Source organism: Balaenoptera musculus, chromosome 3 (assembly GCF_009873245.2).
Source record: "Balaenoptera musculus isolate JJ_BM4_2016_0621 chromosome 3, mBalMus1.pri.v3, whole genome shotgun sequence".
Lineage (NCBI taxonomy): Eukaryota > Metazoa > Chordata > Mammalia > Artiodactyla > Balaenopteridae > Balaenoptera > Balaenoptera musculus.
In genome coordinates, this window is record NC_045787.1 from 170,935,351 (window position 1) to 170,955,701 (window position 20,351).

Here is a 20,351-nt window from a genome sequence, read left to right on the forward strand (position 1 = left end):
AAGTGCAGGATACAGAGAATTTATTCAGAGTCCAGTACAGACTGGCCAGACCACCTCCTACATGTGGACAGGAAAAAAGAGCCTACAGAAAAGGTAGGAGTTGTTATAAAATTGCTTTAATTCAGTTCTCTCCGCATTACAAGCCGGCAGCGGGCAGTGGCCTGCCATGCTCCTTACAATACTGAGCCTGTAATTGCTGTTATCAAAATATACATCTGTGTCACCATAAAAAAACCGCAATTGCTGCCCCTCACGTCTTACAACAGGTATAAAAAATTATAAATATTTACACCCTTGTTCCACCCCGACATGGAAACTTGAGGCCCAGGCCCTAAGGAGGGCCGGCCAGCACAGGGCCTGTGCGGGGAGCCCCTTGGACCCGTGAGTGCAGGACAAGGCGGTGAAGACCGGAAGGTAGGGCTGCTGTCCCACCTCCTGGGGTCCCAGCATTAGAGGCAGACAAAAAACAGAAACAAAACTTTGGTCCAAAATTTGCAGGAAAAAAGAAACCCTGAAAGTTTAAGAGCACTTGTCCTCCGGGACAGAGGACAGTTGTGAGTAAGGCATCGGCAGGTCGCAGACGCGCCGGCCCCGTTGTGTCTGCCCTGGAAACTAGATCCTGCCCTGCGACTCAATGACAAGGAATAAAATAAAAGTACAGTATACAAAGTCATACCACGAGGAGAAAATTTAGGTTACACTCATACCATTTTTATCATCTTGCTATATAAAAAGTTACTTAAAACTATTTTTTGCATATAAATGAAAAAGATTAGAATATTTGGTCAACTGGAAATATTGCTAGGCACAGGTGTCTGCAGCTGCATCGAAGCATAATACAGAGATTACGGTGGAAACAAAGCTGAAGAAGCGACGGGGAGGGGCCCTGGGGCTGGGGGGGGCAAATCATACACATGATACAAGGATTGGGGGGCGGCCACACCCAGCCACCCATGGTCTACCACCGCGGCAGGCACACGATCCCATGGGAGGCTGACCCCCCAGGCCCCCAAACCCCTACACGTCTGCTACCCCAAGAAGGCCCTGCCAGAGCAGCGGGTTTAAGGCACAAGAAAGCCAAGTGGAGGTTTGGGAGCACCCGCCACGCAGATTGCAGAAGGCACGGGCGAGGGGCCGGGCTGGGCCTCCACGGTCACCAAGAGCCTGAGGTTGGCACCCCACCTCCCCCAGGTGAGCAAGTGAATTCGATTTAATTTCTTTTAAAAACAGGTAAACTGATTTCTCTTTAAAAAAATAAAATCTCTGGTCTTTTTTTAAGGTCACTTCAGCTGCTTTTTAAAGTGGCTTTTTTTCTGGAATGATGGAAGTTGTCGCCGGGTGCCCGGCAGGCTGGTCCTTGGTGGCGGCCTAGATGGTGGACTTGGAGAAGGACACCCGCAGGTGGTGGTTCTCACCCAGGTCGTGGTTGTGCAGGTCGATGAGCGCCTGGATGGCCTCCTCCACGGAGCCCATCTGGATCAGCGCCATTTTGCGGTCCTTCCTGCAGGGAAAACGGGAGGGACACAGGGAGCCGTGAAGGGCCGGGTGGGGCAGGGCAGGCCCAGGGGCAGCGGGGCGAGGGGGTGGGGCCGGGCTCACTGGAAGAACTTGAACCCTTTCACGATCCCGCCGTTGCTGGAGAAGAGAATCTTGAGGTCGTCCTCGGAGATGGAGGGCCTGCAGGGGGAGAGGAGGACCTGAGCCAGTCTGTGGAATGTCAAGGCCATTCCCTCAATACAGCAGCTGAGTGTCCAGGGAAGGGTGGGGTCTCCAGGAGCTTTTTAGAGGCCCCAGAAATAGGTTATCAGAAAATGACCGTGAGCATCTGAAAGGTGCGCTGGAAGCAGAGAACTCACTCACTCCCCTGGGCCTCCAGCAAGGCCTCCCTAGGGCCTGTGGAAGCCCCTGGAGATGGGAGCGTCACAGGAGACCTTTACAGGCACTCACGGGATATTGGAGAGGTGCAGGGTGGCCGAGGGTGGGAAGATGTTCTGGAAGTTCTTGGAGCCGGGCTTCTTGAAGCGGTGCAGGGGCGAGTTGCCGTAGTCCTTGGTCAGGCCCTGGTCCTCCTGGCCCTCACGGGGCAGCTGCACGTTCTGGTGCTTGGAGAGTGTGATGCGCACCGGCTTCCCGTGCAGCTTGTGCCCGTTGAGGTGGCTCATGGCTGGGGGGAAGACACGACAACACAGGACCCATGTGACCCAAGGCCCCTGGGCACCGGCCCCGCAGCCCCCGCGGCCCAGCGGCCCCGCAGCCCTTACCCAGCTGGGCCTGGCTCCCGTCGGCCATCTGCACCAGGGCGTTCTCCTTCTTGTTGAACAGGATCTTCACCCGCTGCACGTCGCCGTACACGCCTTCAAGGGCACAGGGACAGACTGCTGAGCCGCCCGGGCCCCGCGGCCGCCTCCCCGCCGGCCCCGCGACCCGCACTCCCGCACAGGGCTGGCTCTCCCCGCAGCTCTGCTTATTCTGCCTCTGAGAAGCTGTCTAGTCACAGGGAGTGTTACCGGGAGGGCTACCTTCAGCAAAGAAGCCCTGAAATCCAGGAAAGGCCAATTGCCAAGAACCATCCTGCGGCTGCTACCGACACATCTACTCTGCCAATAGCATGCGGGGCCGTAAACCATGCTCTGGAGTCCAAATCAGTACGCAAAGCGCAGCCCGGACCGCACGCTCGGACATCTCAGAGCGTGACAACCACCTCAATTACACGAAAACAAGATAATAAAAGTGGGAACGATAACATACCGAAAAGAATAAAGAGGCTTTGGGGTGTGACTCTCTTTAGAGGACAGCAGAGCAAGGCAGCGAGGGACAGGGAAAGGGAGAGGTCAGGGGGCGAGTTGGAATCGTCCACCACGAGGAGGCAGCCCCGCAGGCGTGCAGGTTGATGGATGATGAAGTTGTCAGGATGTTAATATTCAAGGGCAGGTTGGTTTCCGGAGAGCAGGGTTTGAGGGGAAATTTTGTTTTTATTTATTTATGGTTTTGTTTTGTTTCAAGCAACAACAGGAAGCAGAAGTACCGTGCAGTCAGTTGGCAAAGAAATTCCGGATCAGGGCAAGAAAAAAAATTGGGAAAGGGGAAGGGGAGAAAAGAAAAAAAGTAGCAAAAACACAGGTCAGTAAATACATAAGAAAACACGCGGCGTCCCATCAGTCAAGACCACACACACTACGAGCCACGCACCGGGCGGACAGCAGGAGCGCCCCCCGCGGGGAGGAGACGGCGCCCGCCCCCACCCCTCACTCCCCCAACCAGGCCCTCCAGGAACTGTCTCCCCGGGGCCCACACCAGGGCCTCCAGTCAGGCTCGCTGGGGTGGCTGTTAGCGGAGAGCTTGGCTAGAGGAGCTGGGACAGGGCTTGAGAGGCCGCGAGTCACACGTGCTCAGACAGGCAAGAGAGCAGCTCGTTAAAATAAACAGGAACCCCGTCTCTCAAGAATCAAAATATCTCGAGCCTTTATCATTTCATCCCAGCTCCCTGAGCTGAACTTGGCCACCAAGACAAGCGCAGGCCCGGCTGCCACCTCAGGGACCATGGCTGGTGGCCTTGGCTTGCACCCCCTCCCCAGAGGCGCCCCGCAGGCCCCTGCAGACCGAGGTTGGTTGGGCTCGAAATTGCAAGACTGCTCTCGTGGACACAATACTTCAACTCTCAGCATCATGAAATTAGGAACGTACATTGAGATGTTAAGGAAAACAGGAGGACTCCAAGCGCTGCGGAAAGGACGCAGCAGTGAGTGACGTCAGTGCAGAGAGGAGGACAGCATGACACCTGCAGGCACTGGCCGGGCCAGGGGACCCGGCTCCAGGGGCCCCAGTGCCTGGGGGAGGGGCTCAGTCTGCACTAGGACCTGAGAGCAAACTCCCGACTCCTACTTCCGGAAGGACAGCCTGGAAGAGCCACGTACCTCGGGGTTGAGGTTGCTGACCAGCAGGACAGCGTTTCCTGCCCCTGCCAGGCCCGGGATGGCGATCCGGCCTGCCGCTGCCGCTGCCGCTGCCGCCGACGGGATGGCCAGAGGAGCCAGGGCCCCGTGCACGTTAGGGACAGAGAGGCCTGGAGGGAAGAGGCGGTCAGATAAGCAGCGGCGCCCACCTTCTCCACTGAGACAGAAATGTGGGTCCTGCCCATCCTCATGCAAACGGAGACACGTGGGGGGGTGGGGGGGGGAAGCGGCTGGCCCAGCAGCACGCCTGCAGCTCCTCTACGCTTCTCGTGGCACAGACCGTGCTGGCTTAACCATCTACATGCGCCAAACAGCACAGAAAGCTCCGGCTCCTCGGATGCAGGATCGAGCCCAGCGGCCTCGGCCGTGCTGGCATGCAGGTGCCCGTCACCATGCAAATGGCACGCCGGGCAGGACAACAGGCTCAGGACTGTCACGTAGGTGGGCGCCTGGCCCCCGGGAGGGATGCTCAGGTGTGCCCGCCCAGCTCACGCCGCTCCGCTTACCAGGCCACTTAAATGCATCTACTAGGGGCACATCCCTCCAACCACTGTGCGCTGGTCCTCACTGGGCGCTTGAAGGGAACCAGACCAGAGACTGTGGGGTTAGCGGGCTCTCTGCACGGCCCTGCCCTACGACTGCCCTGTCCAAGCTCCGTGGGGAACCTGGAGGCCTGCGCCCAGGAAGGTGGGCTCCCCCCGTGACTGCGCCACGTTGGCTGCCGTGGAAGCAGAGCTACGGGAGAGGTGTGGGCATGCAGAGTCGGTGGTAGGGACGAGTGTTTGAATACCTGCGGCTTGAGGAATTGCAAAGGTGGGAGGGAAACCAGCTCCTGCATACGGAGAGGCTGACATTATACCAGGCGCACCTAGAAACAAATGAGACACTAATCATCGCACCCATGGGTGCGAGCCGGCTGCCAGTGCCCCACCCGGCGGGTTCTGGGCTGCTGCTGTGTGGGCATCCGGGAGACAGGTGCTGACCTCCCCGGGTGCGGAGCCAGGCGCCTGGGACTGAGCTACGTGTCCTGCCCCCCACCCCACCCCGCCCCGCCGCCGCTGTCCTGCCACCGGGCATCTTACCGAAGGCTGCAGCCATGGTCTGGTCCAGCGAGGGCTGACTGTCGCCGGAGGGCAGATCGGGGCGCGTGTAGTCGCGGCTCTTGTCGTTGTTGTACTTGACGTTGAGGCTGGTGAGCTTGGAGAAGTCGATGCGCAGGGTGCAGCAGGCGTTGTAGATGTTCTGGCCGTCCAGCGACTGCGGGGACAGCGAAAGGGCTGTGAGTGGGGGCCTGGCGGCCGGCGGCGCAGCTGCCCCGGGGACCACTCACCAGCTTGGCGTGCTGGGCGCTCACGGGGTCGGCGTACTGCAGCAGCGCCTGGAACTGATTGTTCTTGGTGAAAGTGATGATCTTCAGGACGGTGCCGAACTTGGAAAAGATCTACAGGAGGAGGGCGGCCGGGTGGGGTTGGCCTCAGCCCGGGAACCGGCCCCCACCCACAGGCCAGCACTGCCCCACCACACCCCGCCTCACCTGGTGAAGCACGTCCAGGGTCACCGGGTAGAAGAGGTTCTCCACGATGATCCTGAGCACCGGGCTCTGGCCGGCCATCGCCATCCCCGCGTCCACCGCCGCGGCTGAGGCGGCCAGGGCCAGGTTTCCCGACTGGACTGAGTTCACCGCCTGCAGGGCTGCCTGGGCCCGCTGTGGGGGCAGAGCCGTGAGTCCCACAGGCCCCAAGGCCACCATCCGCCCCCCCACCCCACACCCCAGGACACGCACCGCCTGGTTGGGCGAGCTGTCCGTCTTGAGCTCCTTGTGGTTGGAGAACTGGATGTAGATGGGCTGGCCACGCAGTACGGGCGTCACCGACGTATAGTAGTTCACCATGGTGTTGGCAGCCTCCTCTGTGTTCATCTCGATGAAGGCCTGGGGGCGGGGGTCGCGTGTGAGCCAGGCCCGGACCCAGGAGGCCCAGTGACCACCCCAGAGAAGGCCTAGGCCTTGTACCTGGTTCTTCCCTTTCAGCATCAGGAGATTGGTGACCTTCCCGAAGGGCAGCCCCAAGGAGATGACCTCCCCCTCAGTGACGTCACTGGGCAGCTTTCGGATGTGGATCACCCTGGAGGGCACGCCTGTGCTCCTGTTGTCCCCCTTGAATTTCTTGCTGTCGTTTCCATTTGCTGCAAAAGGATGGTGTGCGTGGCACAGAGCACTTCCCGGCTCCCCTAGAGCAAGGGATCCCTCTCCTGGCATCGGCTTCCTCCCAGCTCTGGGAGGCTGCTGGGACGGGGAGATCTCCACACCTGGCTCCCAGGGAAGTGAGGCTCAAGGTCACCAAGGCCAGGCCCAACCAACCCCAAGTGCACTCCTCAGAGCCACAGAGAAAGTGCTCCCAGGTAGGGCCGCAGTTAGGGTTACCTGTGGAGGCAGAGTTGCTGCTCATGATAAAGGGTCCGTTAGTGACACAGGCAGAGAAGAGCTCGTCAGATCCCCGCTGGAAGAGAGGGGCTGGTTGGAACCGAGCAGCGTCTATGCTGCAGCGCCCCCCAACCCTCCCTACGGGGGCCCAGTGGTTCTGCACCCAAGACACAGCTCCTTTCCCCACCTGCGGAGCCCCTGGGGGTCTTTCCCCAGGCAGGGCCAGCGTCTTGTCCCCTACAGGGGCTCTGCGTGTCCCGTCCCCCCCCCCACCCCGTGTCTGGGGTCTGCACGGGCTCAGGCTGGCTACCCCGAGGCTCGGCCGTCGTGCTCTCAATCACGGCAGAACCACTCAAGGCCCACGAGGACAAAGCCCCCTTGTCACACACACTGCAGCCACCCGCTCAGCCGCAGGAGTCTGTCCTACTTTCCAGTCTGAGGAAACCGGAGCCCGATGACCAGAAAGGCCACCTCTCCAGGCAGCGGGCACCTTGGTGACAAACAAGCAAGAAGCTCCCAAAGTGCCCAGCCCATTCTCTTTCCAGAAACGACTAGTTGACTCATTAATCTCCATCTAACTGAATCAACTCCCAGAACCAGGTAAGACTGAACCCAGGGTGAAGAAGCACACAGGAAGCCCTCCTGCCGGGCGAGGACAAAACCCCACCCGAGGAGCAGGGAGCCCCCACTGGGACCAGGAGGCTACCCTCTAACAACTTCTGGACACGAAACCGGTGGCCTGAGAAGAGCTTCCCTGCCCTAGGTGCCCCACGGCCTCCCGGCAGGAACAGCAAACACCAGCCGTTCTCACGGCCAGACCCTCCAACTGCCATTTTCGCCAGCTCGTCCCTCCTCAAGGACACCTTATCTCTGCCCTTCCCTCAAACCAGCTTAACCGCCACTTACACAAACAAGCACGCGCCGGACACCCAGGGGCCTCCCCACCTTCCGGCGGTCTAGCCCTAGAGCTCTAGGTGCCCTAGAGCCCCTTCGGGACACTCACACCCCACCCTGACCCTCGAGACAAGCTGAAGGAAGCCAAGGAGGTTCAAGGTCTGCCTCTCAGGACAGGAATCGGGCACATGCCAACACTGCTAGGTGCAAACAGGATACTCTGGGCCGCCCTGGCTGCTAGGCCACCTGCTATGGGCATGACCCTGAACCCAGACCCCACGCCAGGCGGGCATCTGCAGGGGCCTCCCCACCCCATGGCTCCCCAGGGCTCAGGGCTGAGATGGATGCGCAGAGGGCCAGCACCTGAGCCCGTGAAGAAACTGCAAAGGCTCAGACCCCTGCCTGGTCTTAAGAGTCCAGAAAAGAACCCAGAACCGCAGACCGCTTACGGGCTGGAATTTGTTACAATGAAGCAAAATGTTAAAAACCCCAAGCACTCCAGGCTGACCTGACCCGTCATGCCCCAGCTCACTTTCCCCAAGTGGACCTGGGCGCTTCAAGGCTCAGAGCAGTAGACCAGCCCCAGCCGTGAACGAAGGGCCACACGAGAACCCAGGCAGAATGCCCCTGAACCACCGAGGACGGAGTCCCCCCGCCTAAGTGGTAGGAATGTGGACTTGGAGCCCTGACCCGCACCCCCGGCACACAAAGGCCCCCCGTCCAGAGCTGGACAGGAACGGGGCACCCGGGCGGCTCCCACACACCGGCTGCACAACCTTAAAAAGAGCACCTCGCCTCCCATCTTTGACAGGTGACAAGCAGGGCCGGGATTCCCTCAGGAATGGGGCGTCCTTGGCCCCAACCATGTTCTCACAGCAGACGGCCTGGCACGCCTACATCTGCAGGGTCTGTGGGGCAAGCCCTGCCCACTTGGCCGCCCATCTCCCCCAGGCCTCCCTCCCGGACACCGCCCCCTCCCCCAGCACGGGGGGGGGGGGGGCCAGGTGCACGTGGTGACCAGTGGCTCCACATGAGATAGCCCACTGGGGCACAGCCACTCTGCGGGGTAGAAGCCTGGGGGGACGTGGGCCAGTCCACGCCGCGGGGGAGCCCTTCCCAGCTGCTGCCGCAGGCCCCTGCCCTAAATAAAGTCAACTCAGCACCGACAGCAAATGACCACCTAAGCGCGCTCGCTGCCAGAAACAGTGCCTAGAGCCCCCCTCGCTTCTTCATCGATAGCATACGCACCAACACTCCTGATGCCTCACTTGGGGCCCAGCTTATCCTGAACCTGAGGGGGAGGACCAGGCTGCCCTCCCGGTGGGCCCCCCGGTGCACGCCCCCTACAGGCTCAGGGCCTCCGTCCTGTGCAGCTGATTCTAGCAGCCAAAACCCCCCGGGCACGGGAAGGAGGAGACAGCCCCTGGAAGAGGTGCTCCGGCTGAAGTGGCCCCCAGAGAAGCAGGGGGAGGGTCCCCGTGCCAGTCACAGCACTCTGGATGAAGTCCCTCTCCCTCCTCCCGCCACCAAACAAACAGGTTTTATCTGCAGGAAGATCGGGACAGGCGGCGTGCGAAGATGAGTCCACCTGGGAAAACCGAAACCAGCCACCAGACCAGAAACCAGCTGCTGCCTGCTCCTCAGGACACCCGGCCACCTGCGGGGCTCAGGACACACGGCCCGAGGGGGGACACTCTGCCCCCGACGTCCCGTTTCTCTGAGCAAAAATTATCTGAACAAGGACAGCCTCAGGAGCAGCCTGGAACCACCCCAGAGCCCCAAGGAATTCTCTGGCCCCGCCCCCACCCAACAAGCTGCTTAAGTTGCAAACAAACTTCAACTTTACCCACACGAAACTGAAGACAGACATCCCGTCACCCCGCCATGCATCCCACCTCCAACCGCAAGCCGTTTTGAGCTCGAGGGCAGGGCAGGGGGTCCCGAAATCAGACTGTTGAGGGGCCACCCACCCCCCGCCCGAGGCAGGCTGTCCACCCCAGGAGCACCGAGCCGGGCAGCCCATGGTGGGAGCGGGCGGACGGAGAAAGCAACGTCACAAGCGCCTACCTTTGTACCAACTGCTATGTCTGGGACGATGCTGCGGAGAGAAAAAAGGAGACGTCAGCCAGGGCGCCCGCCACATCCCGGCGCACGAGCGGGGGGCTCGAGGCCTTCGTCAGCTAGAAGGCTGGGGCAGGGAAGCGAGCCGTCCGCCCTTTAATCGCCACTTGAAAAGGAGCCATCATTGTCCTCCGGCTCCCTGCCGGCAGGACCCCGGCCCCGCCTCTCGACCCGTCCAAACACAAAGACACCCCCTCCACAGGCCCTGGGAGAGACATTTGATGCTGGTTAAGGTTCAGGTGCTGCTGTTTGCTTTCTAGAAACTGGTAGTGCTTGGGGGACGTTTCCAGCAGAAGGCAAGCCGATAAAAAGGCAACTCAAGGGCCCGAGATTAGAGCTCCGGCCCTACGGAGCCGAGAAGGGGGCAGCTCGGTGGAAAGGATCAGATAGAGCTGACACGAGTTACTCATCAACCGGGCTCCACGTGAGCGGACTTTCTTCCCCCCCCCCCCCCGCCCCGCAGAGCAGGCCCCGCTAGGAAAGGCGGGGCCGGGGGAGAGCACAGCTGCCCCGGACTCCTGGGTCCTGCAGCCCAAGCCCCCCGGGAAAACAGAACCCTCCGAGGACATCTATGTAATAAACAGAAACCGGCAACAAACTAACGACTCCTGAAATATCAGTTCAGGACACAACTCAGCCAGCAACGCCCCTCACAAGGTCACCTGGCCGCCAAGCCTGGCGGTCCCGTGACAAGAGCCTCTCATGATGTCACACAACATGTCCCCCGGCCCAGCCTCGGGCCCGGCAGAGGGCACCGGGACCGCCGCCTGCAGGATCCCCCTCGGGCTCTCAGGGAGGTGGCTCCCACCACAGCCTCGGCTCAGGCCCTGCCCCATCCTCACCCACCGCCTCTGCGGCGGAACCCCCACCTCTTCCCCGCAAAAACCTCACGGGCCAGCGACAACGACTTTTAAAAATCTTAATGAGTCAAAAAAAACTTCCCAGAAAAACAAATAATGAAAAGCACGCAGTTTCCCAACTGCTAACCCAGGCCGCCTGGCGGCTTCCTACTCCCAGGGAGGGCTTCGGACACAGGAAGTGTTTTACGTAAAATGGCCTTTCTGGGAAAGGTTTTCCGACCTTCCAAAAAGACAGCAGGCCAAACAGGAGCTGCACCCGGAGGCCAGGCCCGGCTGCCTAGGTAACCACACCACCGACGAGAAGCTGCAGATGCGCCCCCAAACCACATTACGGGGGACAATGGAGGAGACAAAACTCGAGAACTTGACCAGACGGCCAAGAAAACCGAGCACACGGCCCGCTGGCTCGGGAATGGGTTCTCTGGGCAAGTCCACCCCAGCCAAAGCGGAAGGCAGACCAGGAGGAGATCAAGTTCCTCTTGCTGCAGCAATTTTTCTAAAAGGTTGGCCTCAATTCAGGTTGAAACCTATCATTTCAAGCCCGAGACACCAAAGACACGTGACCCTCCGGGCACTTTTAACCGCCCGCCCCGCCTGGTCAAGCCAAGAGAGAAAGGAGAGCTGGTTCGAAGCTCCCCACCACAAAATTCCCGCAACTGCCCCTGAACGCTTCCCACGGAGTGCCAGACGGGAGAGCGCAGCTCCACCGACTTCCACCCCTTCCCGAGAACCTAGGCCCCGCCGCCGCGCGGCCCGGTCCCCCCCACCCCGACACCTCGGCACGCTGGGAGCGGGCTCGGGTCCCGAGCCGCCCCGCCCCCACCGCGCCAGGGGCGCCACCCCGGGACGCCGGGCTGGAACAAAGGGGGCGGCGGAGGGCCCGCGCCCTTCCGGGCGGGAGGGCGGCGTCTCCGGCCGCGCCCGGGCCCGCGGCGGGCGGGGCAGGCCGGGGCAGTCCGCGCGGCGGGAAAGCCCGCGCACGCGCGCCAGAGCCGCCGGGAGCGCGCGAGGCCGCGCACGCGCGCGGAGACCATACACGGCGCGCGGAGACCATACGGGGCGCCGGAAGGGCCAGAAGACTCTCCAAGGGCGGCGCGTGCGCGCAAAACCCGGACGGGAAGCGAGAAGGGCCGCGCGGCCGCCGCGTGCGCACGGGACAGGCCTCGTGGGCACCGGAAACGGGCAGGGCTCGGCCCGGCCGCCCCCTCCCCCAGACCCCCGCCGCCTCGCGCCCCCAGCGGCCCCCTCCAGGGCCGCACCCGCGCCCCAGGCCGGGGGGAAGGGAGGGAACCGGGCGGCGCCCCGGGGCCCGGGGTGGAGGCGGAGCGGCGCGCCAAGACCGTCGCCCCGAGAAGGCCGGGGCGGCGACGAGAAAGAGACCGCAGCGCGAGAAGGACAGGGGGTAGAGCGAATGAGTACTACTCACCCGTCCATTGCACACACAGGAGACCCGCGGGGGACGGAGTGGAGGCGCCGGAATAGCAGGAACCGACCCAACGGCTCTGAGTTATAGACTCACAAAATGGCGGAGACGCCCGAACACGTCCCCCGCGCGCTCTGCCCATTGGCTCCTGCCGCGCAGATGGGCGGGGCGAGCGCCGCGGGACCCCGCCAGCACCTCCCAATGGATAGGAAGTCGCTCCAGGGGTGGGGCCAAAAACAGTGGCAGGCGGCCATTGGGGAAGATGGCCGTCCTTCAGGGCTCGAGGCGGAAACGATCGGTGGAGTCGGGGAAGGGGCGAAGAGGTGAGGCCACGTGATTGCGCCAGAGCCAGTGAGCGAGCTGCCCTCCTGCGTGGGGCTTTGCTGGAGAAGCCATCTTAGGAGTGGGTACGTGGCGGGTCAGGCGGTGGGAAGCGTGCTTCCCCCTGGCTGTCGCCATCTTGCAAACGGGCAGAGTCCACCTCCACCTCGGGCGTGAGAGCAAAGGGAGGCGCGTCGCCATCTTGAAGTAGGGCAGGAAACCTCCAGGGCGCCACCTTGCTTGTGGGCACCTGGCCGAAGTCCATTTCGAACTCAGACATTACGCTTAGGTTAGCACGCGGAGCAGTGGCGGCGGCCTAACGCGTCCCAGAGGCGCCGGGGCTGTTTCCACTGCTGGCCACCAAGCCTGTGGCACGATGTGGCCACGGGTCGCCCCTGACTGTCCTTTGTTTGCCCCAGAGCAGCGAAGCCCGACCACGGTCTCCTTGCCAGATTGCAGGAATGGGAAAACTGAAGCCCGGGGGGCACGGCTGACGCCGCCCTGCCTGCCTGCAATGGGGGGAAAATGAGGCCGGGGGCGCACGGACAACCCCGTCGTGTCTGCCTGCAATGGGGGGGAACTGAGGCCCGGGGGCGCACAGAGCAGACTTCGCTGTCAAAGGACGTTCAGGACTGGACGGGCCTCCATCCCAGCAGCAGAACACCCCAAACTTATCCCGGAGAATGCTGATTCCAAAGACAGTTAAACAGGGTTGTGGGTGATAGGGGAACCCCGGGAAAGGTGCCGGAAAACAGGGCCAGCTGGGTGGGGCGAGTGGGGGTGGGGGCAGACGGAGTCAGGGAGGCCGCGGCAGTCCGGTACCCCAGGCTTTTGGAAGCATCCAGGAGATGATGGGCATCCCGGGCTTGCGCAGTTCCCAGCGTGGAGCAGACGTTCAATAAATAGAAGAAATTATCCTGAATATTGTTTGCTATACGTCTCGTGCAGAAAAAAGGATTTTTTTTTTTTTTTTTTTTAGAAAAAAGGATTTTTAATTGGCACAAGCCTAGAGAGGGAGAATGACACTTGTCGTTTGCCTAAGTCGAGGTCAGGCCTTTGCTCCCGCCTCTCCGGTCGGTTTTAGCTTGGGCGGAGTCATGGCAACAGCGTCCATTTTAGGGCCGCGCGGGCCTGGACGGGGCCCAGAGACCGGGGCTCCCGAGCCAGAGGGCTTTCTCGGATTAGGGGCGGCTGCCGATTTTCACGGAGGCCTCCGCCCTGCGGTCCTTGGCCCTCTCTTTCGCCGAAGGTCATCTGAAGCCCAGGAATGGCTAATCAGGAGTGTCCTGGTGGATTTGGGAGAATCCCCAACGCATTCCTGTGGATTTGCTCCCTCTAGGACTCCCGTCGCGCTCCGCTCTGGGTACCACCAGGGGCAGTTGCTCATCTTTGTTGCCTCGGTTACTGGTGCCAGGGATGAGCCCCCTTGACAGCAGGGAGGATGGTTGGAGACATGGGAGTGTCGCAGCCCAGAGGGAGAGGAGGGGGCAGCGACGTTGGTGGACCCTCCACCAGGTTCCTAGCACGGATCTAAATGGTCGCAATCTATTAAAAGCCATTTCTGCTCACCGCCCTCCGGGCTTTGCTCAGAGTCAAAGCCCAAGTCGACCTCGTGGCCCCACAGACCTCACACTCTCTGCCGCCTTTCTGGTTTCTGACCGCATTTACACAAGCCTCCTTTACGAGGCTGTTCCCTTCTGGAAGGTTCCTCCCTAAACCCACTCCCTCCTTTACTCCCTGCCCTGGGGCCTTCGCGCAGAGGCCCCCTCATCAGAACAGTCTCCCCGACCTCTCCCTTAAAACGGTTGAGGATTTCTTTCTCGCCTTCCACTGGAACACGAGGGAGAGAAGACAGCCCCTGCCCGGATCGGAATCCACGCTGTTACCACCCTAACAAGGGCCACAAACCAGGCGGCGTGAAACAACACAGATTTATTCTCGCTCGGTTGTGGAGGCCGGAAGTCAGAAATTGAGGTGTCAACAAGGCCGAGCTCCCTCCAGAGGCTCCGGGGGAGGGTCCTTCCTGCCTCTTCCGGCTCTGGGGGCCCAGGTGTCCTTGGCTTGCAGACAGGTCCCTCCAGTCCCTGCCTCTGTTGTCACATGGTTCTCTTCTGTTTCTCTGTCTCTCCTGTGTGTGTCTCTAAAAAGGACCCTTGTCCTTGGATTTAGAGACCACCGGGATAATCTCATCTCAAGGCCCTTAATCTCACCTGCAAACACCCTTTTCCCAAACAAAGTCATGCTCACGGGTTAGGGGATTAGGATGTGGACACACCGTTTTGGGAGCTGCTCGTCAGCCCAGGACCCCACCTGGACCCTGGACCAGCCATGAAAGACTGCTGGCAGGCCTTCCATGTCTGCGGGGTTGGGGGTGGGGGGGGTCCAGGGAGCTCCCAGGCCCTGCATCTCAGTTGGATGGATGCCCTGGTTTATTGGAGCAACCCGGCTCCCCTGTCTGTCTGCTCCCTGCTCAACCCTTCTGCCTGCCGGCCAGCTGGCTCCCTCATCAATGATTTAGGGTGAACGTGGGTGTGTGATCCCCTTGCAACTGAGAATTTTGAAAAGGATATCTTCTGTGGCAGGGGCAGGGGAGGTGGGTGGCAGCCAGATGGGGGTGAAGGGCCAGCATCCCAGGCCCTGGCAGGGGCGGGTGGGGGGGAAGGCCGCTGGGTCTTATTTCTCTTTACAGATCTGATGGGGCTGCCTCAGTATACCCCTTTGTCAAAATAAGGGGCAAGGTTAGGCCAGTGCCCCCTTCCTTCCCATGGGCTTTCCCTAGTGTTTCAAATGAAAATGGCTTAATAGTTTCGGAATATTTGTTCCCTGTGTTTGTTTATTCATTGCCTTGATTACAACAGCCGTAGGGCCTGGGTCCAGGGTGGGTGGGGGCCTGGGTTCCACATCTCCCCTCCCCTCAGAGGCCTCCTAGCCTCTCTGACCCATTTTCCAGATTTCTGTGGGACTGAGCTGGGGGTAGGGGGTGCCAAAGAGGCTACCCGGCAGCCCCTCCAAGCTGGAGCCCCCCACCCCAGTCCCCAGCTGAGGGACAGAACGGAAACGGTTGGCTCAGGCCTGGGAATATTCACGTCGGAATCTGTCTCCCGCCCCCTGATGGGGTCCTTGGGCAACAGCTGACTCCCCGGCCCCAGGCCCTCAGGCCAAGGTGCAAACCTTACCTGCCCACACCAGCAAGCCAGCCTCTCCCCCCAGGACCCACTGTGTCCCCAGGCCCTGCCCGGAGAGGGAGCTGTCTCTCTGCCCTAAGCGCCTCCACACCCCCTGCCCGTCCACACCCTTGGGAGCTCAGCCTGGGCTGGGTACCTCCCTCCAGGCTCCTGTTTTAACTCTTGGATCCTCTGAGTAGGAAATACTATGTCTCCTTTTCCCAGAGAGCCCAGAGAGGCTGGGTGAGCTGCCTGGGCCTCTCAGCCAGGAAGAGGCCCCCCCTGTGCTTTACCCAGGCTGCTCCGCCTTTACGGGGGCACCAAGGAGGGTGGGCAACAGTCTGGCCGGTCCTCAAATGGTCAATGTAGAGTTACCACCTGACCCAGCAATTCTCCTCCTTGGTATCTGCCCAGCAGAAATGAAAACACACGTCCACACAAAACCTGAACATGCACGTCCGCAGCGGCACGATTCACAACAGCCCAAAAGTGGAAACAACCCAGGTGACCATCGACAGATGAAGGATAAACACCACGTGTCCCTCCACACATGGAAAAGTCACTCAGCCACGCAAAGGGGTGAAACACTGACACTCGCTGCAACGTGGACGGACCCTGAGAACACGATGCTCAGTGAGAGAAGCCAGACACAGGACACACAGTGCGTGATTCCATTGATGGGAAACGTCCAGAACGGGCAGATCCACAGGGACAGAGAGTGGATTCCTGGTTGTCAGGGGCTGGGAAGTGGTTGCCAACGGCTGGCGTTTCTACCCCCGTGATGAAATGTTCTAAAATTGATCGTGATGATGGTTGCACAACTCTGTGAATAAACTGAAAAACCACTGAATTGTGCACTTAAGAACTGGATGGGCAGTGTGGTTATGTGAATTATATCTAATAAAGCTGTTTTTAAGAAATCATTAGGATGAAGACCGGAAATGCCAGCTTTGGCAAGGATGGGGCAGGGGGAACTCTAAACGCCGCTGGGGAGGGGGAAGCCGTGCAGCCGCTTTGCAAAACAGCTTGGCAGTTTCTTAAAAAGTTGCCTGTATGCCTCCCCTAAGGCCAGGCACTCACGCTCCTGCGTGTTTACACAAGAGAAACGTGTAGAAATAGTCAACAAAAGCCTGGACAAGAATCTCCATAGCAGCTTTTTTTAAAAGTACGGAACAGACAAACACTGGAAAGAACGGAAGTGAGCACTGCGCAAAGGATGGAGACGTGCTGTGTGGAGGGTCTCCGGCACAGGGGAATCCACGCGGCAACGGAGAAGCACAGAGACCAGCCGGGTAGACTTCTGTTCCAAGTACACAAATGAAGTCCAACAGCAGGCAAAATGCACCGACAGTGCCAGAAATTGGGATAGGGCGCTCTTGGGGGTCAGTGGCTGAGAAGGGCAGGTGGGGGGACCTGGGGACTCACGGGAGTTCAGTTCGCAAAATGCTTTGTGATTGGGGTGATTTCCTGCATGTAAACTGCAGCTCAGTAGAAAGTCTGCTTAGAAAATCCTGTTGAGTCTCATCATTCTCACACTCAGGGTCTGTGAAGTCACAGCAAACGCTGGGTTGGGGAGCACGGAACCCCGGCTCCTGGGGGAAATGCGGGTGAGAGTCCTGCCAGCCTTTGGTCACAACAGTGTCACCAACCCGTCACATGTATCTTGTGTCCCGCGAGTTTCTGTTTGCAGACTCCTTATTTAACATATATTGATTCAGTAGGCAGCAGGGCTGGAGAACAACTTATGGCAAATACTCATATTTTATCCAAAAGGCACATCACAGCCTTCTTGTGCTCAGGGACACTTGGGGGCCAAAATCACCCACAAAAAGCACTAAATGTAAAAACTTTTAGTGCCCACCTTCTCACCGGCCAGAGGACATCGCTGTGGTCACAGGAGGGGCCAGTGGGCCAGCCTGGGGGACAGCTGTCTCTGGGCACTTCTTTCTGCTGCACCTCTTTGCAGGGCCAGAGCCCCCCCTTCCCAAATGCCCCTCGCGACTTCTCGAGCCCCACACATGCTGTGGCCGGCGCTGGGCACAGAGCTGGGATCCAGCCACACTGCGGGTCATCTCCCCGCTTCTGGATGTGACTGTCGGGAGAGGCGGTGGAGGACGGAGCAGGGCCCTGCAGGGACCGGCGGGGGATCCGGGAGGGCTTCCTGGGGGAGGTGTGTCAGATGTGGTGAGCAGAGGGAATGGCACTGAGGGAGCAGAGGGTCTTAGGGTGAGGCGGGGGCTGACTGGGCTGCACATGGATTCGGGGTGGGCAGCCACGCAGCAGGGGTGAAACACCCAGACACGAATTTACAACTTGGCAACAGACAGTAAAACTCTGGAGCCACCCTGTGTCCCCGCCGTGCACCCCTGACCGAGGGAGTGTCCCTGGGGGTCGCCAGGCACTGAAACTGCCCCAGTGCAGTAACAGGTGGGGATGGGGCCTGGACCACCCTCCCAGGCTCTCTACCTCTGAGGAGCAGCCAGGAAAACCGCAAACATTAAAACAATTTTTTAATTGAGATAAAATTCATACTATAAAACTGTACATTTGAAAAGTCCAATTCAGTGGCATTGAGTGGCCATTGAATGGCCATTGTTGTCTAACCATCACCTCTAATTCCAGAACATTCCATCACCCCAAAAACAATCCCATCCCCATCAGCAGTCACCCCCACCCCCTCCTCCAGCCCCTGACAACCAGGAACCCATTCTCTGACTCTGTGGATCGGCCTGTTCTGGACGTTTCCCATCAGTGGAATCACACCCTGTGTGTCCTTCTGTGTCTGGCTTCTCTCACTGAGCATCGTGTTCTCAAGGTCTATCCACGTTGCAGCAAGTGTCAGTGCTTCACCCCTTTTCACGGCTGAGTAATATTCCTGTGTGTGCATATGTGTATATACCACATTTATTATTCATACATCAACGGAGAGTCGTTTTTCCCCCCACTTTTCTGCAGTTGTGAGCGTGTGTGTACAGGTTTTTGCATGGACGTACGTTTTCGTTTCTCTTGGATAAATCTGTACTGGTTTCCAGCAGCTGCCGTAATGAATGATGCAAATGGGGGCCTGAAACCACCAAAGTTTATCCCCCTGCAGTTCTGGAGGCCAGAAGTCCAAGATCAAGGAGTCAGCAGGGCTGGTTCCCCAGGCCTCTCTCCTGGGTCTGTCAATGGCCATCCTCTCCCTGTGTCCTCATGTGGTCGTCCCTAATCTCTCCTTTTTATAAGGACACCAGGAATTAGGTATCATGTTAGATTAGGACCCAACCTAATGATCTCATTTTAATTCAATCACCTCTGTAAAGACCCTATTTCCAATAAGATCTCATTTACAGGTACTGGAGGTTAGGGCTCCAGGATATCTTATTTTGGGGAGGGGGTGGAGAGCATGACACAATCAGCCAACTATAGACCCCCCGGAGTGGAGGTGCTGGGTCATATGTATGATGATTCTGAACTTAACCTTTGGAGGAAGCATCAGACTGTCCAGAGTGGCTGCCCCAGCCTATGTGTCCAGGGCTCTGATTTCCCACGTTCTCGTCATGTCTGTCTTTATCGGTGAATTTCCTCAGTTTGTCTCCACATCGTCTCTGCCCAGGACCCCCGCGGTACCAGGCCCCCCCAGGCTGTGCCGGTCTCACCAGCTCTCCTGGAGGGGGGCCCTGGGCAGTCGTGGGGAGCCCGGGCTGGGAGTCCTGCAGGATGTCCCCAGTCTGGGTTTGTTCAGTGTTTTCTTGTGGTTGCACCGGGGCCAGGGGTTCCCGGGGGGAGACGTCGGAAGGGAGGTGCCCTTCTCATCCATCACCCCAGGGGTCCCTTCTGCCGACCTTGACCTGACCTCCTGGCTGCTGTATGGAGGGGAGGGGGGGTTCTTTCCCCTGTATGCTGTCCTCCTGGGAAGTGTCTCTGTGTGCAGCCCTCACACAGGGTGGGCCCGGGGTCTCTCTATCAAGTGATTGGTGGTGAAGACACAAGCCATAGCCCAAAAGGCCTGAGGACCACTGCTGGGCACCAGGTGTGCCGAAAGCCCGGGCCTCCGGGAAGGTGAACGACAAACCCATGACTGAGGGCAGCAGCAGGAAACGGGGTGGGGGGTGGGGGGCGGGCAGGAAGGGGCTGGGACTTCACTCAGGGGCCACATCTAACGGGGCGGGGGGAAGGGAGGGCGGTACTATGAGGGCTGGGCCCAAGTGTGGAGGAGGGACCCACAGAGACCCCATCAGAGGCTGAATCGTGGTCCCCAAAAGCTGTCTACATCCTGACCGCCAGCACCCGTGAACACGACCTTATTTGGAACCAGGGTCTTTGCGGATGTCATTTGCTGAGTCACCCCAGAGTAGGGCGGCCCTCGTGCAAGGGCTGGTGCCCTTCTAAGAAGAGGGGACACAGAGACACGGGGCGAGGCCATGTGACGTGGGGGCAGAGATGGGGTGATGTGGTCACCGAGGTGGCCAGCTGCCGCAGGAAGATGGTCCGTCAGAGTCTGCAGAAGGAGCCGGCCCGCCGGCACCTTGACCTCAGACTTCCGGCCCCCAAACTGCGAGAGAAGAAATGTGTGTTGTTTTAGGTCACCCGCTGTGGCTCTTGGTGGCGGCAGCCACAGGAAACTCACTCTGCCTCAGGGAGGTGGGGGCCGGGCGGGCAGGGAGGGCGGCTGGCTTCCACGGGCTTGCAAAATTCATGACAAGGGCGATGTCTCGATACGGAGGGAACGTGAGCCGGGCTGTAAGCGATCCCGAGGCCACCTCTTCACCCGCTACCCGCCTGTCCTCGGGGTCATGGAGCCGCAGGCACCGGCTGGGTCAGGGCTGCCCGGGGGGTCCCGGCCAGGTGCGGGCACAGGGGGGGCTGCAGACCCACCTCCTCGCTCACCCAGGACCAGAGACCCCAGACCCAGCCTGGCAACCCCTGGGCTGCCTCGTCCGGAGCCTGTTCTGGGAAAGTCCGTCCCCGCCTTGTCCAGACCTTGGCCTCTGACCCTGGGCAGGTGTGAGGCGGCTCAAAAGGCCAAACCAAGTTGAAGTCCAGAATTAACTACAGGAAAGCAGCCGCTCTCACCTGGGGAGTTTCTGCCCCAGGGGACACTGGGCCACATCTTTGGGACATCTGTGGTCATCACCATGGGGGGCTCCCGGCATCGCGTGGGTGGGGGCAGGGAGGCTGCTCCACACCCCACAGAGCCCGGGACACCCCACA

The 20,351-nt window shown here is 60.0% G+C and overlaps 1 protein-coding gene across 5 annotated transcripts; it reads right to left on the reverse strand.

Moving 5' to 3' along the window:
* Positions 1 to 5: 5 nt before the first annotated feature.
* PTBP1 (polypyrimidine tract binding protein 1) lies at positions 6 to 11,805 on the reverse strand. Of its 5 annotated transcripts, none has more exons than XM_036847497.1 (15): positions 11,677 to 11,728; positions 9,337 to 9,367; positions 6,376 to 6,451; positions 5,965 to 6,137; positions 5,737 to 5,883; positions 5,488 to 5,658; positions 5,284 to 5,394; positions 5,036 to 5,210; positions 4,744 to 4,821; positions 3,915 to 4,063; positions 2,749 to 2,782; positions 2,262 to 2,354; positions 1,948 to 2,164; positions 1,600 to 1,677; positions 6 to 1,501 (listed from the first exon to the last, which is right to left on the reverse strand). In XM_036847497.1, exons 1-15 carry the CDS (start codon positions 11,682 to 11,684, stop codon positions 1,369 to 1,371), a joined length of 1,674 nt encoding a protein of 557 aa, XP_036703392.1. In that variant the 5' UTR covers positions 11,685 to 11,728; the 3' UTR covers positions 6 to 1,368. The 5 variants fall into 5 exon arrangements, with proteins under 5 accessions (XP_036703392.1, XP_036703387.1, XP_036703391.1 ...); XM_036847492.1 differs by lacking the exon at positions 11,677 to 11,728 and adding an exon at positions 11,026 to 11,048; XM_036847496.1 differs by lacking the exon at positions 4,744 to 4,821 and having other exon boundaries at positions 11,677 to 11,805.
* Between the last annotated feature and the right edge of the window lie 8,546 nt (positions 11,806 to 20,351).

Excerpts from the sequence above, each read along its gene's own strand:
- PTBP1 (XM_036847497.1), bottom strand. Across the intron at positions 5,211-5,283 it reads GCGCCCAGCACGCCAAGCTG|TCGCTGGACGGCCAGAACAT; the intron begins GTGAGTGGTCCC and ends CTGTCCCCGCAG. Across the intron at positions 1,678-1,947 it reads CTGCACCTCTCCAATATCCC|GCCCTCCATCTCCGAGGACG; the intron begins GTGAGTGCCTGT and ends CTCCCCCTGCAG.